General features: G+C 44.5%; 2 protein-coding genes and 2 long non-coding RNA genes across 5 annotated transcripts; 2 read left to right on the top strand and 2 right to left on the bottom strand.

Annotated features, from left to right (window-relative positions):
- Positions 1-1320: 1320 nt before the first annotated feature.
- Positions 1321-4744, bottom strand: LOC111258058. 2 transcript variants are annotated; one of them, XR_002678686.1, is made up of 3 exons: positions 4694-4744; positions 1755-2381; positions 1321-1666 (listed from the first exon to the last, which is right to left on the bottom strand). It is a non-coding gene; the product is annotated as an uncharacterized LOC111258058 (long non-coding RNA). The 2 variants fall into 2 exon arrangements; XR_002678685.1 differs by having other exon boundaries at positions 1755-2386; positions 4694-4739.
- Positions 4745-12230: 7486 nt separating this feature from the next.
- LOC101761183 (cation/H(+) antiporter 15) lies at positions 12231-15786 on the bottom strand. Its single transcript, XM_004978282.3, has one exon. It carries the CDS (start codon positions 14978-14980, stop codon positions 12449-12451), a length of 2532 nt encoding a protein of 843 aa, XP_004978339.1. The 5' UTR covers positions 14981-15786; the 3' UTR covers positions 12231-12448.
- Positions 15787-19607: 3821 nt separating this feature from the next.
- LOC111257823 lies at positions 19608-20215 on the top strand. Its single transcript, XR_002678381.1, has 2 exons — positions 19608-19656; positions 19760-20215. It is a non-coding gene; the product is annotated as an uncharacterized LOC111257823 (long non-coding RNA).
- A 315-nt stretch (positions 20216-20530) lies between these two features.
- On the top strand, positions 20531-25592 carry LOC101783308 (ethanolamine-phosphate cytidylyltransferase). The gene is made up of 9 exons (XM_004977355.2): positions 20531-21099; positions 21746-21981; positions 22447-22628; positions 23061-23132; positions 23366-23433; positions 23620-23740; positions 24572-24637; positions 24735-24857; positions 25203-25592. Exons 1-9 carry the CDS (start codon positions 20762-20764, stop codon positions 25272-25274), a joined length of 1278 nt encoding a protein of 425 aa, XP_004977412.1. The 5' UTR covers positions 20531-20761; the 3' UTR covers positions 25275-25592.
- Positions 25593-27041: the final 1449 nt, after the last annotated feature.

Raw genomic sequence — 27041 nt, 5'->3', positions numbered from 1 at the left:
AATGTTTGTTTAACCTGAACAAACATAAAATTTAAACGGAGGGAATATTATCTTTACCCTTTGCCATTTTTTTTCCATGGAGAACTTTATTTCTTAGCTCTCTAAAATGGAATATTTATGATCTTTCTCTTCGGAAGCAAGACCTGTTCACATTCTGATTTCTGAACTAGTTAGGGTTGGTGCCAAGACTACCCATCGTTAGATAGATCATCATCATAGACACGCGACCCCATTGGCGCTGCAGACTTCATCGATCATGCATGTGAATCGTAGTAGCTGGAAAGAACGAAGGACCGTTTGGATCAACACAAAGAATGCGTCTGCAACTACTGTAGTAGCCTTTTCGGTGAGCATTTGACTTGTTGCATTGGAGGCACGTCGCTCGAGGGCCAAGGATCCTATGACAGCTGGCTCAACCAGATCGATCAGGAACCCATGTGTACTCTACGGACGTGCCATGAAAAAAGCGACTCGGATTTCCAGGACTACTCACACGCTTGCACTTTTCCTGTCAGCAGTCTACTGAGCTGAAATAAAAAGCGAGCCGGATGCGGGTACGGACGCGGGAGGATCGAGCTGTACCGTACCGGACGCCCAGTATCGAATAAGGTACTAAATGCCACATTATTTAATACTAGTCAGCCTAATCGGTACTGAATACGTCGGTGTTTGGTTCCTCAAGCTAAAATTTAGTCCGTATCACATCGAATATTAGGAGGCTAATTAGAAGGACTAAATATGAGTTAATTATAAAACTAATTGCATAGATGGAGGTTAAACGGCGAGATGAATCTATTAAGTTTAATTAATCCATCATTAGCAAATGGTTAATGTAGCAGCATATTGTCAAATCATGGACTAATTAGGCTTAATAGATTCATCTCGCCATTTAACCTCCATCCGTGTAATGGATTTTGTAAATAGTCTATATTTAATACTCCTAATTAGTATCTAAACATTCGATGTGACAGGGGCTAAAGTTTAGGGGGAGGAACCAAACACCCCCTTAGTACCGGTCGGTAACACCAATCAGTATTAAACTGCGAGCCACGTCACGCTGTTACAGATGACAGTTTAGTACTGGTTGGTTTTACTGATCGGTACTAAAATTTATTCCTTTTCTTTTTTTACCTTTTGTTTTAATTCGTATTCGAATCCGATGGAGCTTTTACTAATAATATTACGTTAATATAACAACCTATTCAAATCTAAGTATCATAAGTATCAACCCATTCAAATCATTAAAACTCAATAGTTCGTACATCAATACTTAGTCTTAGAGAGAACAAGCTCAAATCCATAAGAAAAGGGTACGCTAGGAGTACATCCATGCATGCTACACATTTAGTAATTCGCTTTGCTTATTTAGGTATGCCACATAGCTTAAGTCTCCAATCGTAAAGCTTAGAACTTCATCGATATAAGCTACAGCATGAATTAGTGCACTCTCCAGCGCTTCACAAGGACGGTCACATGCACTACCATAAATCTCGAACAATGGAGACGACGTCAACTGAAATGACCTATAGAAAGTGAGATGAGACTAGAGCTTGAAATCTCTGGTGCGTATCAGGTTTCTATCGATGTAACTATAATTCAACACATCCAAGACTTGAGCTAGAATCGCATGAAAGCTCATTGCCGCCAAGGTTTGACCAAAGACATCCTAAAAGAAAAGAATAACGTCATAAAATTTTAAAGATGTAACATGATTAAAGATAAAAGGATAATTAGATATGTGTTCCATACCATACCATGTTGATTCAGCTGACAAAGCCTCTCAGTAGTCCTAGTCACATTGCTTTCTCCCTCCTCGAAAATATGAGAAGTCTGGCACAAAGTACCCATGATCCTTAAGTTGTTGTAGGCAAGTCTCCACGGCGGTCCTTTGTACCCTACTTAGTGCTAATTGACCCCGTATGGTAATTGAAACTATCAGGATTGGCTGTCCTGGTACTCTCATCCGGTTGGCCTGTGTTTCTCGAACAGATACTTGAAAAGAGATTTTTACTCTTTTAAAATTCCGTGGACCAACTATCTCAGATTGCACTAAAGAAAAAGTACCACCTAGAGCTTCGACAACATCTTTCAGCCATCTAATATTGTCGATAAGCTAGTTGTATGTAAGTAAATTTATAAATTATTCATGTGTAGTAAAAAATCAATTACAAGAAGGAAAGAATATTACTACGTTGGGAATTATTCCTCCGCTTCGAACGCCTTTTGGCAAGTCAATGACACGATTAGGAAAGTGAATTCATGAAGGATGAGCTAATGGTGACTCCTCGAAAATGTAGTGTCCACGGCCGCCACCACCACGGCTGCCACCTCCATGGCTGCCGCCACCACGGCGAGAAGAACTTCCACTTGCCATAGTTAGCCTAAACTGTCCAAATAAAATTATGATAAGATAATTTGGCACCATTTTTCTTAACTAGTCAACTTTGCTACTAATAATATATTGTCATATACGCACATCATATACATTAAAATAAATTTAGACCATCATTTCATAGCCATCCACAATTCTATCATAATGCTACATGTGAATATCTACATGTCCTATAAGAGATATAGCTTTATGCCATAATTGTATCACAAAAAATAATTAATTACCATCCAATACAAATTGGTATCCAATTCAAGCAAAATCATAGCCATTTTAATCCAACACGGGTCGCAAAATCATTTTAATGCATCAAAATAAAAAATATCAAAAAAAGAAAACCTAACCGGGGAGGGCGTGCAGGAGAGGCACGACGGCGCGCGGGGGAGGTGTGGGAGGGAGAGGTGCGGCGGTGGCTCGCGGGGGGAGGCGGGGAAGGGAGAGGTACGGCAACGTTGGCTGAGGATGGGGTGGTCGGGGACGGGGCGACGACAATGGGGGCGACGGGTGACGGAGCTATGGACGAGGTGACGGGCGATGGCGATGGAGCCGAGGATGGGGCGACGGGCGACGGTGATGGAGATAGGGATGGGAACGGGACGGGGTGGTGGCGATAGCGATGGAGATGGGGATGGAGACGGGACCGGCGCGACAGCGGTAGGTGATGGCGACGGCGACGGCGATGGCGACAGCGACGAGGACGGGGCCGGCGCGACGCAGAGGGAGGAACTGCTAATTTTTGGAAACTGCTAAGTGTTTGGAGAAGACGAAGTATTTGTAGGTGGGACACTTTAGAACCGGTGCTAGCCTTTGCCCGGTACTAAATTCCTCCATTTAGTACCGGTCAGGGCTCTCAACCGGTACTAAAGTTGCTAAATGGCGGGATCTGAAATTAGGGGCATTTAGTACCGGTTCCAGCCTTTGCCTGGTACTAAATTCCTCCATTTAGTACCGGGCATGCTTCCAACCGATACTAAAGTTGCCAAATTGGAAGGAGCTGAAACTGTCTGTCTCTAGCAGTTTTCTTTCCCACGTACACTCTTTTAATTCTAATAAAAGGTTTCAATCATTATGACAAGGTTGTCACATGTATATATGTATATATATGAAATAGTAGAGATAAAAATTCATCACAAATATTAACTAGAGTACATTGCATATGAAATTCATCGTACATATTAAATCTTACATAAATGAGATACTTAGAACCTAGGATCGTCCACATCGTGACCGTTAATCATCGCAAAATACAAACTACGATTTATATCGATAATGTCAATTCCTAAGAACCTATCGATATAATCTAGCGCATATATTAACTCTTACATAAATGAGATATTTAGAATATAGGATCGTCCACATCACGATCGTTAATTTGGAAGACAAAATGATACACCAATCCTAAAATAATGGTAAATATGAGATCTACGAGTCCACCAGCTCTGACTGAATATCATAAATGAATATTGAAATAATTGTCCAAACGTCTTTTGGAGCAAGTGCTATATTTTCGTAATAGAAGTATGGTGGCCCAATAGCCTATCCAGGTAAAAGACCTATTCACTGAGTATGACCCATTTTAGCAATCCAAAACCAACCATAAGTCTATGGGTTACGGTCAATGAACAAATCTCTGCCTGAACCGGCTATTGGCCACCATACTTCAATTATGAAAATCCGGCTCCAAAAGGTGTTTGAAAAACTATTTCAAGATTCTTTTATGATGTTCAGCCAGAGTTTGTGGACTCGAAGTTTTTTTGTTCTCTGGTATTGAAGGAGCGGAGGTGTTACATCCATTGCTAGTCCATCTGCATGGTATTACGTGAAAAATGGATATAGAGCTTCGTATTACATAAAAAACTTGATCAATATTAGGTAGGAAAAGATAGAGTAAATGTGTTTATAATATTTAGTCCTCCCTTTTAAAAACTCTCCATTCTCCTCATTCTAAAAGATCAACAAGTACTCCATTTGTAACATAAAACTCAGTCTCAAAAACTCTCCATTCTCCTCACTCTAAAAAACTCTCTATTCTCCTCATTCTAAAAGATCAACAAGCTAGTACTCCATTGGTAACAGAAAACTCATTCTAAAAAACTTCCCATTCACCTCAATTTAAAAAAAATCTCCATTCTCCTCATTCTAAAAGATCAACAAGTACTCCATTTGTAACATAAAACTCATTTAAAAACTCTTCATTCTCCTCACTCTAATAAAGCAACAAGTACTCCATTTGTAACATAAAACTAGCTCATTAAAAAAAACCTAGAATACTATGACCAGATGAGGGAGAATGAAGTTGCTAACCGGTCTAGTGAAGAAGCTAGTTGAGTGAAGAAAAACGAAGCTTGAGCAAATGGTGAGCTTGTTCGGCAGGAAGCTAAGGAAGCAGCTCATTTATATATAGAGCAAATGGTTGATGTTAGTACCAGCTAGTAGTTTCAACCGGTACTAAATGGTTTCATTTAGTACCGGTCGAAGCTACTAGCGGTACTAAATGGCATTCTCACCATTTAGTACCGGCTGAAGCTACTAGCCTGTACTAAACGGCTTCCTAGGGAATCTAGCTGCCGCCCATGCGATCCACGTGCTGCCATTTAGTACCGGCTGAGGCTCCAAATCGGTACTACAGGGGCTCCGGTGGCACTGTGCGTGACGACCGGTACTAACGCACAGCGTTAATACCGAACGAAAAGGCGTCCGGTGTTAACGGGTTGGACGAATGCTCAGTTTTCCGGTAGCTACTCCAGTAACTCCGTGTCTATGTTAGTATTAGAATTCTACGAAGTCAACTTTATAAATATGACCATTGACCATTATTCAGTCAAATTACAGACATGCTTGGTGTATAAAAGTTATATAAGTAAATTTATATTCCATACTATATCTTTTTACGGTATTAATTTTGTAGCAATCATGATATGCTTCAAGAGAATTGCTGATCAAAGTATAGCTCTAGAAACGATATCAAATACTAATTAATGAGCCTGTAAAAATGAATGGAGGTAGACTAAAACTATAGTTAAATAAATATTGTGCAAATATATAGTTTTCAAATATTAAGAGTTAAATAAATATATTTTTCAAATATTAATAGTTAAATAAATACAATTTTTCAAATATTAAGTGTTTGTATAAGAAAATGTATGAAAGTAGGTTTTGATGAATTAATTAACACCAAGCCATGTCACAATCTGTAGGAGGAGCCTAGGAGGTTTTATACATTGATGGTCAAAGGTTAAAAAATAGAAAAAAAATTAATGGATTTATATTTGGGAGCAATGTAGTATAAAATTTTAACCTTAGCTCTGGCCTTAACTTCCTTGGTTTGAACCTTTTTCGGTGCCTTCTGTCCTCCAATGGCACCCTAGGGCAATACTCACGCTCACTACCACTCCTCCATGGCCATATGAGCACCCCACCAAGCTGTGGCTATGTGGTGTCTCTCCATCCTAGTATGTTTCTCACCCTCGTCACCCAACCACACTACCTTTATCACCAAGCAAGTTATTAGTGCCTTACGTAGCAACATTTAGTTTGTTGACGCACTTCTGCCTGTTGATCAAGTCAAGCTAATAATTTTGTGCTCTTGTGTGTGCACGCTCTTATTGGTGATTTGGAGGTCTCACAAAATAAGGAGCCAAATAGAGGGCATGCTGGAGTTTATTTATTTGACTTGACCCTCTAAATTTAAAGTAGGGGGCTATTTAGAGGATCTACTCTGGAGTTGCTCTAAGGATATTGAATAATCCGGATGCTATACTAAATTTTGGAAATTTTAACAGTATTGCCCCTGATAAAATTTGTGTTTTTGTTTCCCCGCTGACAATTGCAGTGCATTCATCATTGAAAATGTGATAACACTGATTGAGTTTCCAATAAAACTTTCTCTCTTTTTGGGTGAAACATAGAAATGTACGGTGCTAGTCAAAATGATCACTGGTGATTAGCAGCATTTTGAAGCAGCAGAAACGCGCGCGGTGGGCACAACGCAAGCATTCAGCCAAGCAACAGGGGGCGGGACCAGACAGAGATAGCAGTAGGGTGCATGCATGGCTGATATGTGGTGGCGGATGAGGAATGAACGGTGGACGAAAGAATACAAGGTATAGAATACAAAAGAAGCAAAGTAAAAGGTCGGGCAAACGCGATGCAACAATCAGTTTGATCAGGTAGCTGCTGCAAGCCTGCGAGAGCATGCTACAAGCTACGAAACAGGCCAGGCTGCAGTAGTGAGGACCCGTTGGATCGATCGACGATCACGGGTATTTGTTTGTTGGCAAGTCCGACATACTGCGCTGCGCTGTAGTAAGATGACAAGTAGTGAAAATTCTGAATGCTAATGTATACTGTACTACTGGGATGATAGTGTCATACTGCGCAGGTATATACAGGGACGGAATAACAACAAGAGCAAGAAGGCATGGACATCGTTTTGCTGCCAAGCATATACACTGCAGACATATTTGCGCAGGCTCTCGTTCTTGTGCATTCTTGTTGCATTTGCGCAGGCTCAAGCTTGCGTTCAGTTTCAGTGGATGGGAGCTCTGTAGCGTGCATGAGCATGACAATGGCAGTGACAGGAGGAGCGGGGGCAACTGACGAGTGCAGAAGACATGCGCGGCCGCTGGCTCTGAATCAGGCTGGGGTGCCTGCTGCGAGAGTAAGGCTGCGCGTGTGGCAACGGGCAAATATTAGGTGTCGCCTAGCAATGCATTCACGTGACCCCCTCGCTTAGCATCAGTGCCCTGTGCCCCGCTGGTCCGCGCATGGCTGCTGGCCCATGCATTATTCTCCATCCCCAGCTACACAAATTACCTGTATATGTCTGGAACCGTTGGGTCGTTGGGAAATTAATAGTCAGATCAAGCAATGTTAAGGACGTACAAATAGGGAGAACAAATAATATTATAATCCAGAATGTTCATATTCAGACAACAAGTAGAATAGAGGAGTAATCAAATTAAGTTAGGCTCATGGAAAAAAATGAAAAAAAACTATTTCAGTAGGCCTGATACCGATAAGACATGTAACAGTCACTACGTCAGAAACGATTTGTGCTGCCATCTTGATTTTTGAGTGCTGGTGGGCAAGATTGCCACCCACCAGCACAAATGGTCAAGTGGCCAACCCATTAAAACTCGCCACTACAGATGTATTTGTGCTGACGTGTGACATAACCACCCGCCAGCACTGGCGGGTGGTTATATCACTCGTTAGTACAAATACTCCCTCGGTATTTATCTCTTCCTCCTCATGTCTCTTTTCCACATCCTCACATCTCTATCTTAGAGCAACTCCAAGAGTACCCTAAAAAATTCTTCCCCAAAACTATGTATTGGGGGTTCTCCTAAAAAAATTTCCCCTAAAAACATATCAATCCACAGCAGATCGCTAATAAATTGCCCCCAATATTTCAAAACAGGCCACATCATCGTATTGGGCCCATCAGAAGGGACGCGCGGGCGTGCGGGAATTAGGATTGGGGGAGGAACGTCAACGCTAAAATATACGTGGTGGCAGGCTGTTTTTTAGCGTTGCTAAAAAATTAGAGAAGGTTTGGGTGGACTGTTGAAGTTCGTTTTTTCTCCTTTTCTCCCTAAAAAGGATATTGGGGGTAAGATTAGCAGCCTTTTGGAGTTGCTCTTATCTGTTTCCTCTCTCACCATCTCTATCTTATCTCTTTCCTCTCTCACCTTATCCCTTTCTCCTGCAGGGCAGCTGCACCTGGGGATTGGGCGGGCGACGCAGGATGCCGGCGTGGGCGCCCGGCGGGGCAGCCTTGTGCGGCGTGGGATGCCTGGCAGGCGGCCTGCTGAGGTGGCGCGGGATGCCTGCGCGGGGGTAGCCTGCTCGGGCGGCGTGCGGGCAGCCGGCTTGGGCAGCGCGGGGGCAGCCTGCGTGGGCGGCCTACTCGGGTGGCGCGGGATGCCGGCGCGGGTGGCATGCTCGGGCAATGGCGACCTGACTGCAACGGGCGACGTGCATGCTTTTTTTTAATCGAAAGCCTCTGTGCTGGCGGGTGGCTAACGTCACCCGTCAGCACATTGCGGTCTGTGCTGGCGGGCGAGCACCCGCCAGTACAGAGCACCATTTGTGCTGGTTCAAAGTTGCTGGCGGATGCTCGACCTACCAGAGTCCTTTTAGCCGCTGCACAAATCTTTTGTGGCCTGGCGAGGCATGGACCCTGCATGCACGCGCGCGTACAAGATCTCCACAACACAACACAAGGGGATGGATGAGAAGGTGACACAACACAAATGTCATTCTCGATTACACCCTGATCTTGGACAGAATACCGATTATTCCGGCGAGACAAGCAGTAAAATCTAGGTTTGGGGCTACAATCATATCATGACTAGCAGTAGAACCCGTACAGTACCAGGTTGGTGGTATTTCATGCATGTCCGTCCGGCGGCCTATGCATGCATGAGCATGACCACTTGTTGTTTTGGTTCTCTCCATACACAAGCATGTTCTTCTCTTCTTGGAATCACCCGCATGTCTGCAACATACCCGACGAACTCAAGAGTTTCTGTATTACTGACCGACGAATAGTGATTGAAATTTCACTGTTTATTGTATCTGAAATGATCCATCGAGGTATTAGACTGTAGGAGCACGCACGCAGAAGCTCACGCAAGCTGCGTGATGAGCTCTGAGCAGTCCTACGTTTCAAAAAAAAAGCTCTGAGCAGTCCTGCTCACTGTGCAAGCCGTACGTGACACAAGCCCATCAGTCTTTCAATCTGAGCGTAGGCATCACTTCAGTTCAGGCCTTACAACTTGCATGCCGTCGAGACCCGCAGATGATTGCAAACATCATGACCATATTATTGACCTCCCTTTTTTTCTGCCACACAAGCGGCCCAGAACTTATGCAATGCAACGCCCTTATTTTCAGCTATTCTTTTGAGAGCCTTTTTATTTACCTGCTTGGCGTGCTAGGCCTCTTAAAATATTAATAATATACTATATGTACTAATAATGAAATAAAAGTTATACAAGCAAACACACACACACACACATATAGTAAACAGTAGTAATTAATCCACACACACGACGACGACGACTTCCGAGGCGTGCAATGCAAGCTGGTCCATTACATTATCATATCACGGGTTGTTTAAACTGTGCAATGCATCGAGCAGTGTTGCATCTTGCATCCATCGGCGTGTTCCCCTTGTCCCTTGCTAATTCCCCACGCACACCACCTTGATATGAGCTGATCGAGCTCTCTCCTCTGCACCTTTCCCCTTGTATACTTCCCTGCCCAACAGTATCTCACTATACACAGCATCCTGATGCTGCATGCGTACCTGCCCCATGTGACACTGCGTGCACCATGCATGTCTCCCAATGCAAACCTGCTGCTATATATTTGTACACATTTGTAGTAGTAGCGTGTTTGTCCCCTCTTGTTTTGAGCTACATGCCATGCCTCGGTTTGGATTGGACTAGCTTTTCTGTCTTGTTGTTTAGCCAGCGACTGGGTCTCTCTACTTGCATTGTTTAGGGGTTTTATTTCCTACATTATCCTTCGAATATAACAACTAATTTCTTAAATGTTCTTATTTCTAGTAATTCCATTTAAATAGCTAGGAACATTGCATGCAAATGACAGTACATAGATCATATCAGCTCTGAATTGTCGCTACACCTATCTTCCTATGTAAGTTGTTGATATGAAGGAAAAGAAAACGCTAGTGTTCTTTTAGTAGTAGAGATAGCGAGAGTGTTATTCAGACTAATGTCGTACATGAGACGTCTGAAATGCGGCAGCTTTTGCTGCTACTTACTATACCGTACCCATTCATTTCCGGGACCATATAAACGCATTTTATGTTACCGATCCATCCATCCGTCCATCCATATGTCTATCATCTCATGTCCAATTATAATGCATGTGAACAAGTACTAGATCAGAGGTAACAATATAATGTTGATCCAACAAGTCCTCTCCTTGTTAGAAAGACGTCAAATCGGTCGAGAACATGCTCAAATCCTAGATTCATACATGATGCACATACATTTCACGATCGTCATTTCTTTTACCTAGTTGGTATCTCTCTCGTGCTATTAAGCTAGTGCACAAATTTGCATCGTGAAAGAATATTTTGCTAATTAAACTTATCAACATGCATGCACGTGCGCTAATAATCCATCACATAAGGGTAGATGTACACACATCCAGGGGTGGAGGAAGAAAAAGAGAGCACCAAGAAGAAGGAAGTTAAGGATGAGCAAATAAGCCTCCTAGGATGCATCGAACAGACCAATGCACACATCAACTGTGGTCTTTTTAAAATGTTATTTTCTTTTTTTTTAAAAAAAAGGCTTCAACCTGTGGTTGTCATGTGCTTAATTAATTTGTTCGTTATATTTTTCATGAGCATCAGAATATCTATATATGTGCATGTATACATGCCTGAAAACAAGCTGCAGTTACTGGTACGTACGGTGGGTCGTCACGATGTATACATGTGTGCTGCTGCGCCCTGCAACTTACTGCATGTGTCGGGGCTAGCTTGCAGATAGATCCATCATCCATGGAGGAAGGGATGGAGCTACGAGAGCTGGCAGAAAGGCCCCAGCAGAAGTACTGGGCTACTGGCTGCGAATTGAAGAAGATGAAGAGGTGTTGTTTATATGCACCTAGCTCGTCTGACCCCGGTCGTGCTTGGTCGGTTCATTCATTGGACACATGATCAGAGTATTACGATGGGTATCCAAGGCCACTGCCTAGCTACCTGCTGGGACCATGCTACAAGTCACTCCGTCCGTTTTTTTTTTCAGTGACAGAACTACTCCGATCCGTTTTATCTCAACAAGGAACAAAAGAAACTGCAGTGTGTTACTCAATCCTCACATGATGAACAATGCACATTGTTAGCATTACGACGCTCAATTTGACGAAAAACAAGCGTACGTGTACTCAGTTGTATGGCACGTCAAATAATTTTTTGGTGTGTATTATATATTTTTTTTAAAAAATGATGGCGTGCATAAACTTGAGGCGACAAGAGATACGTCATTGTACTGCTGCCCGTCCAGTGGTGCTGGTTGTTAGAGACCAAGCCCAGTCAGTACTGAGGCTCCAGGCCCAGGACAACGAAGGCAACCAGGCCCAGCGCTGTATTTGTCTTTGTGATTCAGACTGAGAAATGGACAGGATAAATAGGCGCTCATCCGATTGCTCCAACGCATGTCAATCACCTGTGATAATGGCGGCAGAGTATGCGTAAACATTTTATCTCAGACCTCCAGTAAAGGACAAAGATGGGAAGTTCAGCTTAAGCACATATACTGCTTCCAACTAAAAAGTTCATGAAGATATGAATCAAGATCAACAGTTTGCTGCTGTTTCATCCGTCACCGAATGGTGGACGCAACTAGGGTCTATGCCCGGTGTGCCTCTTAAGACTTTAAGATCTCTTGTCATTCTTGTGTCATGGGAACTTTGGAAGGAGTGCAATGAAAGAGTTTTTCAGCGGAAGTTTAAAAGTTTGGACCAACTCTTTCACAAAATCAAGGAGGAAGCACGATGTTGGATTTTAGCGAGGGCATGACACTTGGGCGATATTTGCCACATAGAGAAGTGATCGTTCTGTAAAAGTAAATTCGCTTTAAAATCTGTACAGTCTTCACCTTTTTTAGCTTTTTCGACCTAGACATGTAACTCTCTTCTCTATTAATTAATACAAATCCGCCCATCTCTGCCGGGTCCACAATTTCAAAAAAAAAAAGATCAACAGTTTGCTCCAGCAGCACAATCTGGTGAACTTTTTTTTTTGAGACTACAATCTGGTGAACTAAAACTAGTAGAAAAAAGCACACTGCATCCATCTCCCATAACAACAACATCTAATAGCTATGTAATGACTTATTAATTCTGTACAAACTGAAATTGGCATGCATGCAACGAACAGGTGAAATGTCCAGCTTCCTTGCCAACTGCTGTTCAAACATGCTGTAGCTACTACGAGTAGTTGCTATTTGCTACAGTAGATGCCATTGATCGTGCGCATGCACACTGACCCCAACGACGTATCCTAACCCATCTCTAGTTCCGATTCCCGATGCTATTCCTGCGGACCTGATCTGGCCGTGGCGGCCTTCCCGCCGCCGGCAGGCCATCGGCGCCCAGGCCCAGCTCCGCCGAGATCATGGCCCCCGGCCTGGCGTAGGACTGCAGCACCAGCACGGACGCCATGGTCTGGAAGTCCCTCGACGCCAGCAGGTCCCCGATGGGCCCCAGCTCCGGGCACTCGCTCCACTCCGCCATCCCCGCCGTCAACCCCGGCAGCCCCGGCGTCTTCCCCACCACGAACAGGTCCTTCCCCAGCGCCTCCACCTCCCTCACCTGCGCCACCATCTCGCTCGCGTTGAACACCCCCCGCTCCCGGTACTCCACCCCCGCGCCGCCGCCGCCGCCGGCGCTCATGCCGTTGGCCCTGTCCAGGAACTCCCGCAGGCACGCATCGTCGGCCTTGCGCTCCTTGAGCGCGTCGAACTCGCTCCCCGCGAAGCTTCCTCCCTTCTGGACGAAGCGGAGCACGGTGAGGTCGATGGCCGGGTTGTGCACCATGCGCGTCGCCAGCGCCACCACCTCGCGGTCGTCGCGCCCGCCGAAGAAGAGCGCCGCCACGCGGGTCGTGCACCCGGCCCCCGCCACGCCGCCGAGGCCGCGGTCCACGAGCACCCCCACCGTGCACGGCGAGAACCGCTGGATGCTCTGGTTCAGCGGCTGGATCGCCGGGTTGAACACCTCCAGCCCGCCGTCCACCGACCGGTGCTTGTGGAACGGCAGCACGATCAGCGCCGCGTGCCGGTCCTCCGCGGCGGACGTCACGTCGTCGTGCATGCTCACGTACGGCGACACCGCCGCCACCGTGCGCGCCGTCACGCCCGCCGCGTTCTCCTCGTACGCCATGAAGGCGTGGGAGATGTGCTTGAACTGCAGCTCCACCTGGCTGCGCCCGTGCGCCGAGTGCTCGAACGACGATGACGGCGCTGACGCGTTGATCAGGAGCAGTGCCGACGACCGCCCGGCGAACTCGATCAGGTGCAGCGCCTGCACCGCCACCGGCGACCGCTCCGAGGGCGACGCCACGTCCAAGAGAGTCAGGAGCGCCGGCACGTCGCGCGGCATGTGGACGCACGCCAGCACGTGGAACTCGGCGTCGGGCTGGGGCCACGCGATGGTGCGCCGCTTGTAGAACACGAGCCTCCGGGCCGGCTTCACAACCATGGCCAGCAGCGGCGTCACCAGCGCCGTGATCAGCGCCGACATGAACACCAGCACCGTGAACGACTGGTCGCTCATGATCTTCTTGTTCTTCCCGATGTTGAGGATGACGAGCTCGATGACTCCCTTGGTGTTGAGCAGCAGCCCGATGGAAATGCCGTCGTGCAGCGGCATGCCGAACACGCCGGCCACGCTCACCGCGGATACAACCTTGAGGATCGCCGCGGCCAGCGCCGCTGCCATCAGCAGCACCGCCGCTGGTGTGCTGGTGATCTTGGCGGTGTCCGTGCGGAGGCCGCTCATGGCGAAGAAGAGCGGCAGCAGCGTGCCCACCACGAAGTCCTCCACCTTCTCCACGATGGCCACGCCGACCGGCCCGTTGGGCACGGCGAGGCCAAACACGAAGGCGCCGAAGATGGCGTGCGTGCCCCCGGCGTCGGCTACGAGCGCGGCGACCATGACGCCGACGAGCACCGAGCACTCCTGCAGCTCGGTGACCACCTCCCCCTCGGCGACGCGGCGCGTCAGGCGCAGGAGCATCGGGCGGACGACGAGGTAGCTGGTGCCAACGATGAGGAAGCCCGACACGAGCGTCCAGAGGCACGGGACCATGCCGTAGCGCACGTGCGCGAGCGCGGTGGCGACGGTGAGCCCGGCCCACGCGAAGGTGTCGTTGATGAGGGAGGCGGAGATGGAGAGCTGGCCGACGTCGGTGCCGGCGAGCTTGAGCTGGGCGATGTTGCGCGCCAGCACGGAGAAGGCGGTGGAGCAGAAGGTGGCGCCGAGGAAGACGGGGAACGAGAGGCTGTTGATGAACTGGGCGCCCGTCCTCCTGGAGTCGTCGGTGCTGACGGCGACGTAGCCGGCGGCGGCGCCGACGAGGAAGGGCGGGAGCGCGGAGGCGGCGGCGAACCAGAAGCTGCGGAGGCCGGCGCGGAGCACGGTGTGGAGCTCGATCTCGACGCCGATGGTGAAGGTGTAGTAGATGAGGCCGAGGAGGGACATGGACTCGAGGATGAAGAGGCTGCGGACGGGGAAGGCGATGTCGGAGAAGTGGGGGAGGCGGCCGAGCACGGAGGGCCCGAGGAGGAAGCCGGCGAGGATCTCGGCGATGTAGCGCGGGAGGCGGAGCGGGGAGAGGAGGAGCGCGACGGCGCGGGTGGTGGAGGTGATGAGGATGATCTGGAAGAGGAGCAGCGGGAGGGAGAAGTCCATGGGGCTGTCCCCCGTCCAGATGCCGTTCATCGTGATCTTGCTCGGGTAGAAGCACAGCAGGTCCGACCGGTCCGCCGACATGATGTGCTTCCAAAGATCCGCCAGCGGGTCGCTCACCGCCGCCGACGCCATCGTCTTCCTAGCCGGCGATGACTACCGGTTATGGGATCGATGCGCCGGGGAAGGAGAGAATGAATTGAAGCGCGTGGGCGTGGGGTGAGGAGTGATCCATGGCCATGGGAGGAAAGGAGCTGCTGCTATTTTTGTCTGCAGTGGGAATGGGACACTGCATGCATGCACACGCACTTGCATTTTGTTTGGTCTGTGGTTGTGAGCTCTGCATGGAGATCAAGTACACCACTCTCGATCCGATTCGGCCTCTTCTTCGGTCCAAGCCAATAGCCGCCGCTTTTCTTCTTCTTGCATCGGTCCTCCTGAAGAGGAAGGCGTCGGAGGAGGGATCCTGGAGCTGAAGAAGGAGTTGACCTTTCTCATGGATCGCCGGAGCAAGGACCGCATGGCGGGGAAGGAGGCCCAGCCGGAAAGGATCTCACGGCGGCGGAGGTGTGCCAGCCGGCCGAGGCCCTTGGGAAGCTGAATAAGAAGAAGGTGGTCACCGCAGGGGCTCGTCGATTACATGATTGTAAATCCCTACATGCCCTGGTATGGCTTCCGTGAGGAGACGCTGCCCAAGCGTTCTCCGCGAATACTATGCCAAAGAAAAGGCTATCTGTGACAAGAAATTGGAGTACGATCTGGCCCTCATCAAGCAGCATGTAACCAAGGGCTACGCACAGGACTATGCAGAGGTCACCGATGACGAGGATGAGGATATTTAATTAGGCCAGGAATTGAAGCAAAGGGGCTCACTAGTTAATTTAGATGTAGCCTCCATGTGTGTGCGAGATCAAGCTTCTCTAGGTTGGTTGGTTGGACTAGTGCTGTGTCTGCTCATGTTGGAAAATTTATGCAATTATTTATACATGGGACTTTACATGATCGATCATGCTATTTCTGCAACACCGGTAGCTTTTGTTTGTGATTATTCTTGCTTATGTCCAGGTCATATACATTTTCTAAACACATTAGTAACTACTAAATAGCTAACATGCACAAGGAAACACATTGTTCGTCTAAACAGTTGTTTAGGCTATTTATTAAACGCGTTACACACTAGCTTGCCATTTCTATTTCGGCGACCGTTAAATAACCTGTTTAACCCGATAATTGATACAGTTAGTAGGTGAATCCTACTTAAGCTTGTCTAAAACCTACAAATGCACTCTTTCGTGAGATAAATTTTGAACCTACTTATTTTAGGACAGAGGGAGTACACAGGTGGTAAGTGACCGATTGCTTACCATAGAATTTAGAATAACACTAACGATACAACAACAATATAAGGTCATTACTTATTAAGAAATATAATAAAGCTTTTGTCTTGCTTGTGGCTGGAAAAAAAATTCGTAGCTACGTTTTGTTCAGTACTACTGACAGAAGTGAGCTGCTAAACAATATTTACCAGCTAATTCTATTTCTAAATGTTTTTGTCAGCTAATGGTTGTTAAGATTAATGGACTGGATTAGGAATTCCAAAAATGTTGGGCGTGATTCAGGTTAGAAAAGAAATGCTCAAGGATGCCAGGTCAAGGAAACTGAGATACATGGATGAAACTGAGATCGGCCAAGGAGTTTGTTTTTTAAGAGACAAGGAATTTATTATGAGATACCTTGCCTTTCATGCTTACCGATTGCCAATTGCTGGTTTGAAACATGCCTCTACTGCCTGTGTCCTTATATTTCCTCAGGTTCATGCTTCTTCTTGATGAATGTCTAATTGGCATTAAGTGAACTAGTCCATCAACCCGTGCTCCCGCACGGGCTAATGTTTTTAGAAGCTATTGTATTTGAAAATTATTTAGAAATTAAACTCCTTGCTAATAATCAAAATTGATTACCTACTACTCTCTTATTTTTTCAATACGTCAACATAATACTATATAGATATGTACCTATCTTTGTCCAGTTGTGATTGACTTTTAATTAATAATTACTCTATGCACTTTTTCATCCATATTCATATTTTTTTCATTTCGTATCGCACCTCCAATCCTCCATACATTATGTTTAGCATACAAATCAATATTTTTTATCGATTCCTCACATACATGTATAAATGGTCTAAATGGTGACACTCATCATGTGTATATACTTTAACTTAGTGTTTTTATATTAATGATGACATAAATAGGTAATTTAAAATCATATATTAGTTTACTTTTTGATATTTCTGTATGATGCACATGAAGACAATTAGATTAAGATTTAGGTGTTTAATTTAGGTTATTTTTAATAACAACATACGTGGGTAATATAGATAAAATTTTAGAATGACATTTTAAGTTATGCTTTATAACGATATGTATTAGTAAATTGGACGGAGATTATGAGGTTACTTTAGATTATTTTCTATAATAGTTGAGCTCGGTAATTTAGATATAGGTTTAAAGTTCATTTTTGAATATTTTCATAATGGCGGGTAACTTTTTAGAAAATCTAATAGATCAATGTCTATGATTATTAGAGTTTACAGGATTGGTGTTTGATGTTTTTGATTTTTATGAGAATTTGTGTCTTTTTTCTAGCTTGTCTCGTGGGAACTAATGCGGAGTCTCCAATTGAAAAAATGGGACTACATTGCTAAAAAATATTACCATAACCTACCTCTCGTTTGTTAAATATTCGAACACAATACTTATATAGATATATACTTATTATCTTCATCCAATTGTGATAGATTTTAGTTAGTAATTACTCTATAATATTTTCATCAATATTTATAATCTTTAACTTTTCACTTTGCATCGCAGGTATGCGCTTGAATTTGTTTAATGAACCCTAAGTTTGTGATACAGTTTTAACATAGAAATTTATATTGTCATCACTTCATCAATATCTTCATAACGGTGACACACATCATGCGTATAGACCTTAATTATTATATCATATACCAATAGTGCAAGATATAGATGATTTAGAATCATATATTGCTGTATATTTTTAATTAAGGTTATTTGATTCAAACGTAGGGTTATCATGTTATTTTTTATAATGGCATGTGTGGGTAATATAGATGCAAATTTAACGGGTTACTTTTAAGTTTTTAAGTAATAGTGGTGGACAATTCGGTTGCAAATTAGGGGGTTATTTTAAATATTGTTTATAATGGCATAAGTGGGTAATTTTGATGAAGATTAGGGGTTACTTTAGTTTATTTTATATAATGGCAGAGGTGGGTAATTTATATATATATTTAGGGGGTTACTTTAGGCTATTTTCATAATGGCATAGGTGGGTAATTTATATATAGATTTAAGGGGTTACTTTAGGCTATTTTCATAATGGCATAGGTGGGTAATTTTTTAGAAAACATAATAGATCCAATGGCTATGATGATATGAATCAATCGATTGATGGTCGGATGTTTTGCTTTTTTGTGAGAATTTCTAGGATTTCTCTCTTTTTCTAGAGTGTCCACCTAGGAATCCTAGGTGGCTTCACCTGGAGGCTTCAAAAGGAGCCTCCAATTAGTAATAGTAAGATATAAAATACATGTTAGTTAATTGACGTTTGCTTGGTAGAACATGCTCTGCGTCTGACTTTGAATATTGCATCTCATTGTCAAATAACATGTTCTGCATGGATATAGATCGACTTCCAGTCTGTTGTTTTTATGAAAATATATACATACAGTTAATTGTCACATTGGTACAGAATAACAAGCCATTGCAAACATTTTGGGTATTTTACGATATGATGTATAATTTTCAAGTATACAGATTAAACTAAAATATGGAGATTTTGGAGGCAGCAGGTGGAGGCGAGGATGTTGAAAGCATGCTGACAATAGGAGTGGCACGTAGGGGACTTCTTAGAGAGCTGAGAGGAAGATGATGAAGTTGCAACGATTTGTAGTTTTATTATATTGTATTAACACCCAATGTGTTAATAATTTATTTGCGTACTTTAGAATTAAATGGAGAATAAATACTGTTCAAGGCAAAGTATGGCTTTATTGCTATATGTCCTTACAAATATTTAGTATGATGAAAATTAATGTCACTATTCTTTTGGTACTTGACGAGTCTTCCTCATTTTGAGAAGTTCACAATACTAATACTGGAATAAATGAATATTTTATCGTCCGTAGCAACGCACTGACACGATCCTACTAACCATCAAACTACCCTCACCCTCTTCCCTCTCCAATAAACACACAACGCCCCTACAAGCCTCCTTCCTCTGCTCTTCTTCACTCGCGCAGAAACATCAAGCACCAAATCAATCACTCAATCGCACGTTGCTCTCAATCAGAAGCTGCAGCTTCTTTCAACCCTATTATGCTACTTTAATCTTCTCCATGAGCACAGCAGAGTTAAAAACCACCACCGCCTAATCCATCTCTCTCATCTGTTATTCTCCATAGAAGAAACAGGGAGCGCATCCAATTCCTCGTGCTCATGCTAAGCATCAGAACCATCATCGTCGGATCCCCTCTGCTCCCATTTTTTATTGCCACTCCACCAATCCAAAGCTGCTGCTATTCCAATCTAGCAACACGGGCAGCAGCTCCTCACCAATCTCGAGCTCCCCTTTGATGCTTCCCTTCCTGCAGTGCTGCCTCCCAGTTCTTCTGCCTTGCGGCCAATTCCCAGTTCACAGTTTTTCATATTTCTTGGAAGAGCAAGCCATTACACGAACAAGAGGCACTTGCAACGCCAGTTGGTGCTTCTGCTGATTTTGACGAGGTATTGATTCTCTTACCTGGTAAAAAGGCAGGATCAAGCCATTACACGAACAATTAATTTTCAAAAATACGTGGAAATCATTATGTTTAATTTCTTAAAATAGGATGAGCTAGAAGCGGAGCTGGAAGACCTGGAGGAGGAGGAGCTCGACGAAGAGTTGCCTGTACCACCATCGAGGATATCTGTGCCTGTGGAACCATTAGCGAAAGCTACATCATCTTCTAAGCAGCGCAGTGATTTGAGTGAGCTGACCAAACTTGAGGCAGAGATGGCAATTTAGCTGTAGCTTCTAGCTTCCGCTGACATTGGGAGGGATCGGCGACATTGCAATCTCTTTGTGTTCATCGATATCCAGCCATCCTGGTGCTTACTTGTGTGAGTGTAGTAAATTCAGGTTGTTGTATGAAGGAGATCCGATCCCTTCCACCTAGTTAGTTTGTACTGTAGCATGGTGGTGAGCTTGGCAGAATTCATCAAGCAGTACCACACATATCTCAATGAACGATTCCAGACGCGTAGGAAGCCGTCAATCTTGCCGAGCCGGCATTTGTTTTGTTTATTGGATGGGGTCAAAATAGTTTTCCTTCTACTGTCGTACAAGCTCCGCCTTGATCAGGTGTCCGACGGATGATCGTATACTGTACCACAAAAGTGACGTGTCATGTGTACGTGTGCATCTTTACACATCTTATTTTTATGAGCATGTGTTGAGCAATCCAACATTCCAACGTCACGTTCCATTCTCACACACGTCGCTTTGGTAAACAGAAGATGGCTCCATTCAATCAATGACACGTGGGGTCATGGCTCCTTGATCTTGCTCACCTCGACTGACATCCTGGCCCCACATGGCATCGGGCCCAAAACACCCACTTTCCCCGGAGGCACCAGAGCATTCGTCCTCCCTCCACTTCGCCTCTCGCCGCCACCACCACCGCCCTCTCCCTTCCCCTCCTCACCTCACCTCCCATGGCGATAGCCCCTCCGCTCGCACACCCTCATCATCCCTAACCCTAGATCCCCCACCCTCACTCCCACACCACAATCACAGGCACAAACCGCACTCCGCCACTCCTCCCGTGCCCCTCCCATCTCCTCCTCCTCCATGGAGCCCGGCGCCAGCACCGGCTGCAGTGCCCGGACGCTGGCGGCCTGCGTCATCCGCGGCATCGTGCTGGGCGCCTCCGTTATCGCGCTCCACCTCGTGGGGCCCGCGGCCATTCCGTCCCTGCCGCCGCTCGATGCCGTCAGGCGCCGGCTCCGGCGCCGCCGCCGCCGCCCCGTGCGCGTCTACATGGACGGATGCTTCGATATGATGCACTACGGACACTGCAACGCGCTGCGACAGGCGCGCGCCCTCGGGGACGAGCTCATCGTCGGCGTCATCAGCGACGACGAGATCAAGGCCAACAAAGGGCCGCCCGTCACGCCGCTCCACGAGAGGTACCCTCCAAACCTTCAATTTCACATCACCCTATCATTTTTTTTGTACAACCTCTGATGTCATGTCATGCCTCGTGTAATTCTAGCACACGGTTTCGTGACACAGGTTACTAAAGTAACGATTTTTTTTCTTTAGTTACCTGCTCACAACCTCAATTTCTGCAGTTCAGTTCTGTCTGGTGATTTCAGCAGTATAGGAGTTACTACTGTGCAATCAATTGTTCAAAAAAAAAATGCTTTGATACCTTTGAGATTCACAAAATTGTCTCGGATCAATCAACTCCGGCAATCTCCACAAAATGGGAACAATACAGAGGGTTTTGCTTTCTTGTGGTAGATAGTATTGTTTCATCCAGAAATTGAGTTAAGGCCAAGAGCACCAAGTTTATAGCGCATCTTCTTAATAAAGTAGATATGTTACTTGGTTTCACACTTTCCACAAATACTCTTTACATGATTTTTTTATCTCAATTATTATATCCTGTTATTCCTTTATGCGTGACCTGGCTGTATGGAATTTTATGCGTTTATGTGATCTTATGTTTCTGATTCTTTGGATGTGTCAGGGATTATCGAATATGTTCCTCCCTTATTCCATATGATTTATAATAAGTTTCTGACCTTTCTTCTGTTTTGGGTAATACAGAATGATAATGGTCCGTGCTGTCAAATGGGTGGATGATATCATTCCAGATGCACCTTATGCCATAACCGAAGAATTCATGAACAAGCTATTCACCGAGTACAACATTGATTACATTATCCATGGTGACGATCCTTGTTTGCTACCAGATGGTACTGATGCATACGCCCTCGCCAAAAAGGCTGGCCGATATAAACAGATTAAAAGAACTGAGGGAGTGTCAACAACAGATATAGTTGGTACTAATTCTGCTTTAGTTTCCTTTTCAGTTTTTGATGTTAAACTTTGCTTTACTAATAATGGCATTGAAGTCTGAAGTAGGGAATATTTAGGTTCTCAATCTCAGTTGCAAGTTATTGTTGACCTAGCGTCACAGCTATCCTTTGATGTTGCAATCAATTCTAGATCTACCAAAAACTTCTTTTGTCAACAATTGTACTGTTCAAAAGATTTAATCAGCTGATTTGTCCTTTGGAAACCATGTGAACCTAGTGTCATATTAAGTGTTTAAGGGATGAGCAGTCCACGTTCTCGTTCCCATGACTGCATGGACCATGAATCTTCTGTTATACTCTTTTCTGGTTCAGAACTCCAATTTATTCAACTTTTCAGGGACCAGTGAACTGGTTATTTATTGTGAGTACACTTTTTGTGGCGATGAAAAGGCTTTATTCTCATGTTGATCATGTATTGCTTCATGATAGGACGGATGCTTCTTTGTGTTAGAGAGAGATCATCTTCTGATGCCCACAATCACTCTTCACTACAAAGGCAATTCAGTAGTGGACATGGTCAGAAAGTTGATGATAGTGGATCTGGAAGTGGAACTAGAGTATCTCATTTCCTTCCCACATCTAGGCGAATAGTTCAGTTCTCAAATAGCAGGGTATGACTTCTACAGTTTCACATGCATCAACATATCATTTACTTTTGGTTTGTGAATTAATATAAATTTTTTGTACTTTTTAATACCAAATTATTTTACAAGAACTGATGATCAAAATCGTTTGCTTGAGACTTTACTTGTCCATATTGTCGGTGTGTTCTAGAAGTAGAACATTGGGAGTAGAAGCTGATAAGTCCTTGAATTTTCATAAAAAAATCATATGGTTGGGAGACCAACTGTTCCTTAAAAGCATTTGAAAGCTGTTCATTGAATGAATGTAAAATTTAGTTGGCCATAGTATAGTTTCATTTCTTGGAAGCTGGAAATGATTTATTTAGTTTACTTGGTACAACTATTGCTTCTTAATTCTAGACTTGAGTTTGGAATGTGGCCAGTTATTCTTTCTGTTGACTGTAGACTTTCCCAATGCAGGGCCCAGGTCCAGATTCTAGGATCGTTTACATAGATGGCGCATTTGATCTGTTCCATGCTGGACATGTTGAGGTAAATGCAAATTCCCTTCCACATGCCCACCCAACCAAAAGGAGGAAAAGAAAGAAGGAGAAAACCATAACATCAGCTAATAAGTCAGCTTATACAAATGCCTGTTTGTGCTGGGCTGGGCTGTTGGCTGTACTTCTGTTTTCCGTGTTCTGTTTTTGGATGGGAGCAAACTGATTTAACCCTCCAAAACATAGTGATCCGATTGTCTTGTATTTATAGTTTCTTCCATGTAGATTTTGCGACTTGCTCGAGAACTTGGAGACTTTTTGCTTGTGGGCATTCACACGGATCAGACCATAAGGTAATATGATGGTTGCATCTTTATTTCTCTATTAAATCTTTACAAGCTACGATGCTCAAGTTAATTCAGTTCTGCAGTAGTCCTTGTTTATAGTGGATGGATTTCTTTTGATGCATTACGTCTAAACAATACCCTTAACACTGGCATTCAACCTACTTTTCTGTCGGTGTTTACTATACTTGCCAGTTCAACACGAGGACGACATCGCCCAATCATGAATCTCCATGAAAGAAGTTTGAGTGTTTTGGCTTGTCGTTATGTTGATGAGGTGATCATTGGTGCTCCATGGGATGTTTCAAAAGACATGGTGAGTTTTCAGCCATGATATTACCATGATGCAACTGTTTGTAGTTGTTCCTTGTACATGGTACTCTTAAGACAACAGACAGTGCATTTCCTGTAAGTTCTGTAACATTGCATTTATTTTAACTGATTGAAAAGCCCAATCCACATTGCATAGTCATTGACAGAAATGACTAGAGACTTCACCCTATTTTGATAGAAGCAGGAATCAAGTTCTTACATTATCCATAATCACAAATACTCAAAGCCTGAATAGATGTAAAAAAAGGACCAGGGCCCACACCCATAGCCTAAGAAAATGTAAAAAGTAAATCTCTGAGATTCGAATAGCCAGGAAACATAAAGATAGCACCTGCACAAAACAATATACCTTTGTAGAGTGATTATGGGCAATGTTATTGTTGCTTCACTACAAAAGAAGAGCCAAAAATGAAGTTGACAAAGTGTAGCTCCTCAAACTTTTCCACCGTTTTGTTCCTCATATCTGCAACTGAGGAACTTGGTCTTCATCTGACCATCTGAGCAGCTTGCAAATGAAATGCCATGGTTGCTATCAATGACTGAGTTTCTGCCCCAACCAAAGGCATCCTTATAGCTTAGTATACTGAGAAAATGTGGGCATTGTACACCAGAACGGGTGTGATCAATGTCCTCAGTTTGTCCACGCTGGTTGCATAAAACAACAACTAGAAGGCACATACTATTTAGATATTTTTGAAGGTTAACAATTGAGCCCTCTTATGTATTGACTGAGATCAGGTATACCTGATGCAATTTCTTTTATGACTAGTAAGTGTGTGGCCTAAGTTCTCCAGCTTCCTTTTTCCATGTGCAGATTACCACATTCAATATTTCATTAGTTGTTCATGGAACAATTGCTGAGAACATGGACTTTATGGAGGTAATTAAGTTTTACTTTTATTAATGTGTATCATTTCTCCTTTGAACATAAAAATGATACAACATGGATAACTAATCGTTGTTCATTCATTTATCAGGATGATTCAAATCCATATGCTGTTCCAATAGCTATGGGCATTTACCGTAGGCTGGAGAGTCCTTTGGATATCACTACAAGTACTATTATCAGGAGGATTGTTGCTAATCATGAAGCTTACCAGGTAGCTAACATGATCTGTTATATGCAGTATGCAGCATGTAGTATAGTGTGTATATATATATATTCACAGTTACACATGTGGTTTGATTTTGTCTTCTTCATATCATTGATGCGCATATGGGAGCTATTGTGTACTGATATTGTGCTGATGCATTTTTGCTTGAGTAAAGCTTCTTGCATGTGTACATTAAATTCTGGCTGTTTCCCTGGGATCAATATTTCCCTCTTATACTATGCTTGGCAACATGTTCTTTGATGTTGGGTTGGTGTGGTTTTTTATTTGTTCCTGTCCATCAATGTGGTGCGGTTTGTATTCATATTTGCTGTGCCCTTTTAATTCTTGCAGAAGCGGAACGAGAAGAAGGAAGCCAGTGAGAAGAAGTACTATGAGAGTAAAAGCTTTGTCAATGGGGAGTGAGTCGTGAGTAGCAGAACTTTCATGAAAATTGTTGCCTGGGTCATTTTAGACCCCAACCTTCTTTGGCAAAGGCAACAGGTGGGTGATCCACAGTTTTACCCTTTCCTTTTCTTCAGCATCTTTGATGTTCTGCTGACATAGCTTAGGAAGCATCAGGTTCAGCATTGTTGAGTGACTAGCAGAGGTGATAACCTCGGCGAGGTTAGAGGCATTTCCATTGTTTTTCGTCATTGCCTCCGGCCTATTTCCCCCATGTACATGTGCCTTTTTCGGTTGTTGTTACCAGCTGAGTTGCATTTGAGATCTGTAGTTTTTCCCCCTCGGTATTGTTGGGTACAGAATGATGTGCACTGCATGCGCATGTTGCGTTGTTGGGGTGCCTGAGCATGGGCTGTCTGTTGTCAGCGATAGCAACCGTGACTGATGGTGGTACACCTGGCTGGATAGCTGGTTGCTATGGCCGACATGCGGACAGTCCAACAACGTTGTTCCTGATCTCCAGCCTGCTTGCTATGCTACACGTTGTCGCGGATGGAAAGGGATGTGCGCACCATCTGGATGCTGGGTGCTTGGTTTCTTGCCAGCAACTTGTACTGTTACTGTCATCAGCTGATTGATTTGCTTGCCCACATTGGTAGTACAATACTGGTAAAGGCGTTTGCTCTGGAAGATGAGGAGTTGCAGAGGGAAGAGAGGAACTGTTCTCCAGTCATCAGAAGTTTTGCACCATCTTTTTGACATGTGTTTCCCTGACCATACACACGTATCATCAGAAAGCAAATGCTTTACCTCTGCTCATGGAGTCATGGGCTGAACAAGTGGGACCTGTAATTCTTTTTGTCTAAAGATGAACAGTGCATCGATCGAATTCTTTTTGTCTAAAAATGAAGAAGGCTACAAGATTGTCAGTAGTAATGGACACAGATAGACTGATATAGAAGCTGCACACAGATAGACAGATATTTTTCAGTTTTGAACAGTGGTCCAAGCCGGAAGGAGGACAAGCGCCGGTGTGGGGAATTCGGAGTTTCGGACTTGACACAGCTGCTAAGCAGGAGCGCTGTCTGGGCCGAGCGGCGGCCCAACTACCTCTGCCCACACCGGTGGAGGCCCGTTATGGATTTGGCCTCCCTCCTCACGGCTGGCTGGAGTTTTGCTGGTACAATAAAATAACCTAATGGCTAATCTGATATATGATCATGCGTAATTCGAGCAGGTTTGAAAATTCAGAGCAAATATGTACTGAAAATCCATATCAGGGCTTGGTTAACACGTCATAACGATCTTTAACGAACTTTTTTTTTACTTTAGCAACTAAAGAGACCTCACATGACCCTGGATGCTAATCGCCTGCCCTGAGACTCAGAGTGGCAATAAAATAATCTTCATCATCGTGCCGATCCGACATAACATCTCAGAATAATGATCTCGCCAGTCACCATGCATGATGACAGCTGCTTTGAGAATCCAGAGCAAAATTGCTCAGCAAATGTCATTTTCAGTCACTATATGTATATACTATCATAATCACATAATAATTCTGTTAGTGCCCTCGAGCCATGGTCACCGTCGCCATCATCAGTCGCATTACATGGTATCACCTGTGAGGTAGAGAAGAAGGCCAGATGTTACTTAAGCCTAGGCAAATAAAGTGTTTCTGCTTTATTTCCCGGGCTGAAAATGGAGGGGAGCATATCGTCTAATCCATGGAAAGCACAAAGCAGATGGAACGCAGCAACCAAACAAGTGTCACCATTTGGGTCATTC

This window comes from Setaria italica, chromosome VII (assembly GCF_000263155.2).
Source record: "Setaria italica strain Yugu1 chromosome VII, Setaria_italica_v2.0, whole genome shotgun sequence".
Classification (NCBI taxonomy): domain Eukaryota; kingdom Viridiplantae; phylum Streptophyta; class Magnoliopsida; order Poales; family Poaceae; genus Setaria; species Setaria italica.
This window is presented reverse-complemented; position numbering and strand designations above follow the sequence as displayed.

Bases quoted from the DNA above. Each gene is read 5' to 3' on its own strand.
- LOC101761183 (XM_004978282.3), bottom strand. From the start codon at position 14,980: ATGGCGTCGGCGGCGGTGAGCGACCCGCTGGCGGATCTTTGGAAGCAC.
- LOC101783308 (XM_004977355.2), top strand. From the start codon at position 20,762: ATGGAGCCCGGCGCCAGCACCGGCTGCAGTGCCCGGACGCTGGCGGCC. The intron at 24,638-24,734 runs GTAATTAAGTTT...TTCATTTATCAG, and splicing joins AGAACATGGACTTTATGGAG to GATGATTCAAATCCATATGC. The intron at 24,858-25,202 runs GTAGCTAACATG...TAATTCTTGCAG, and splicing joins CTAATCATGAAGCTTACCAG to AAGCGGAACGAGAAGAAGGA.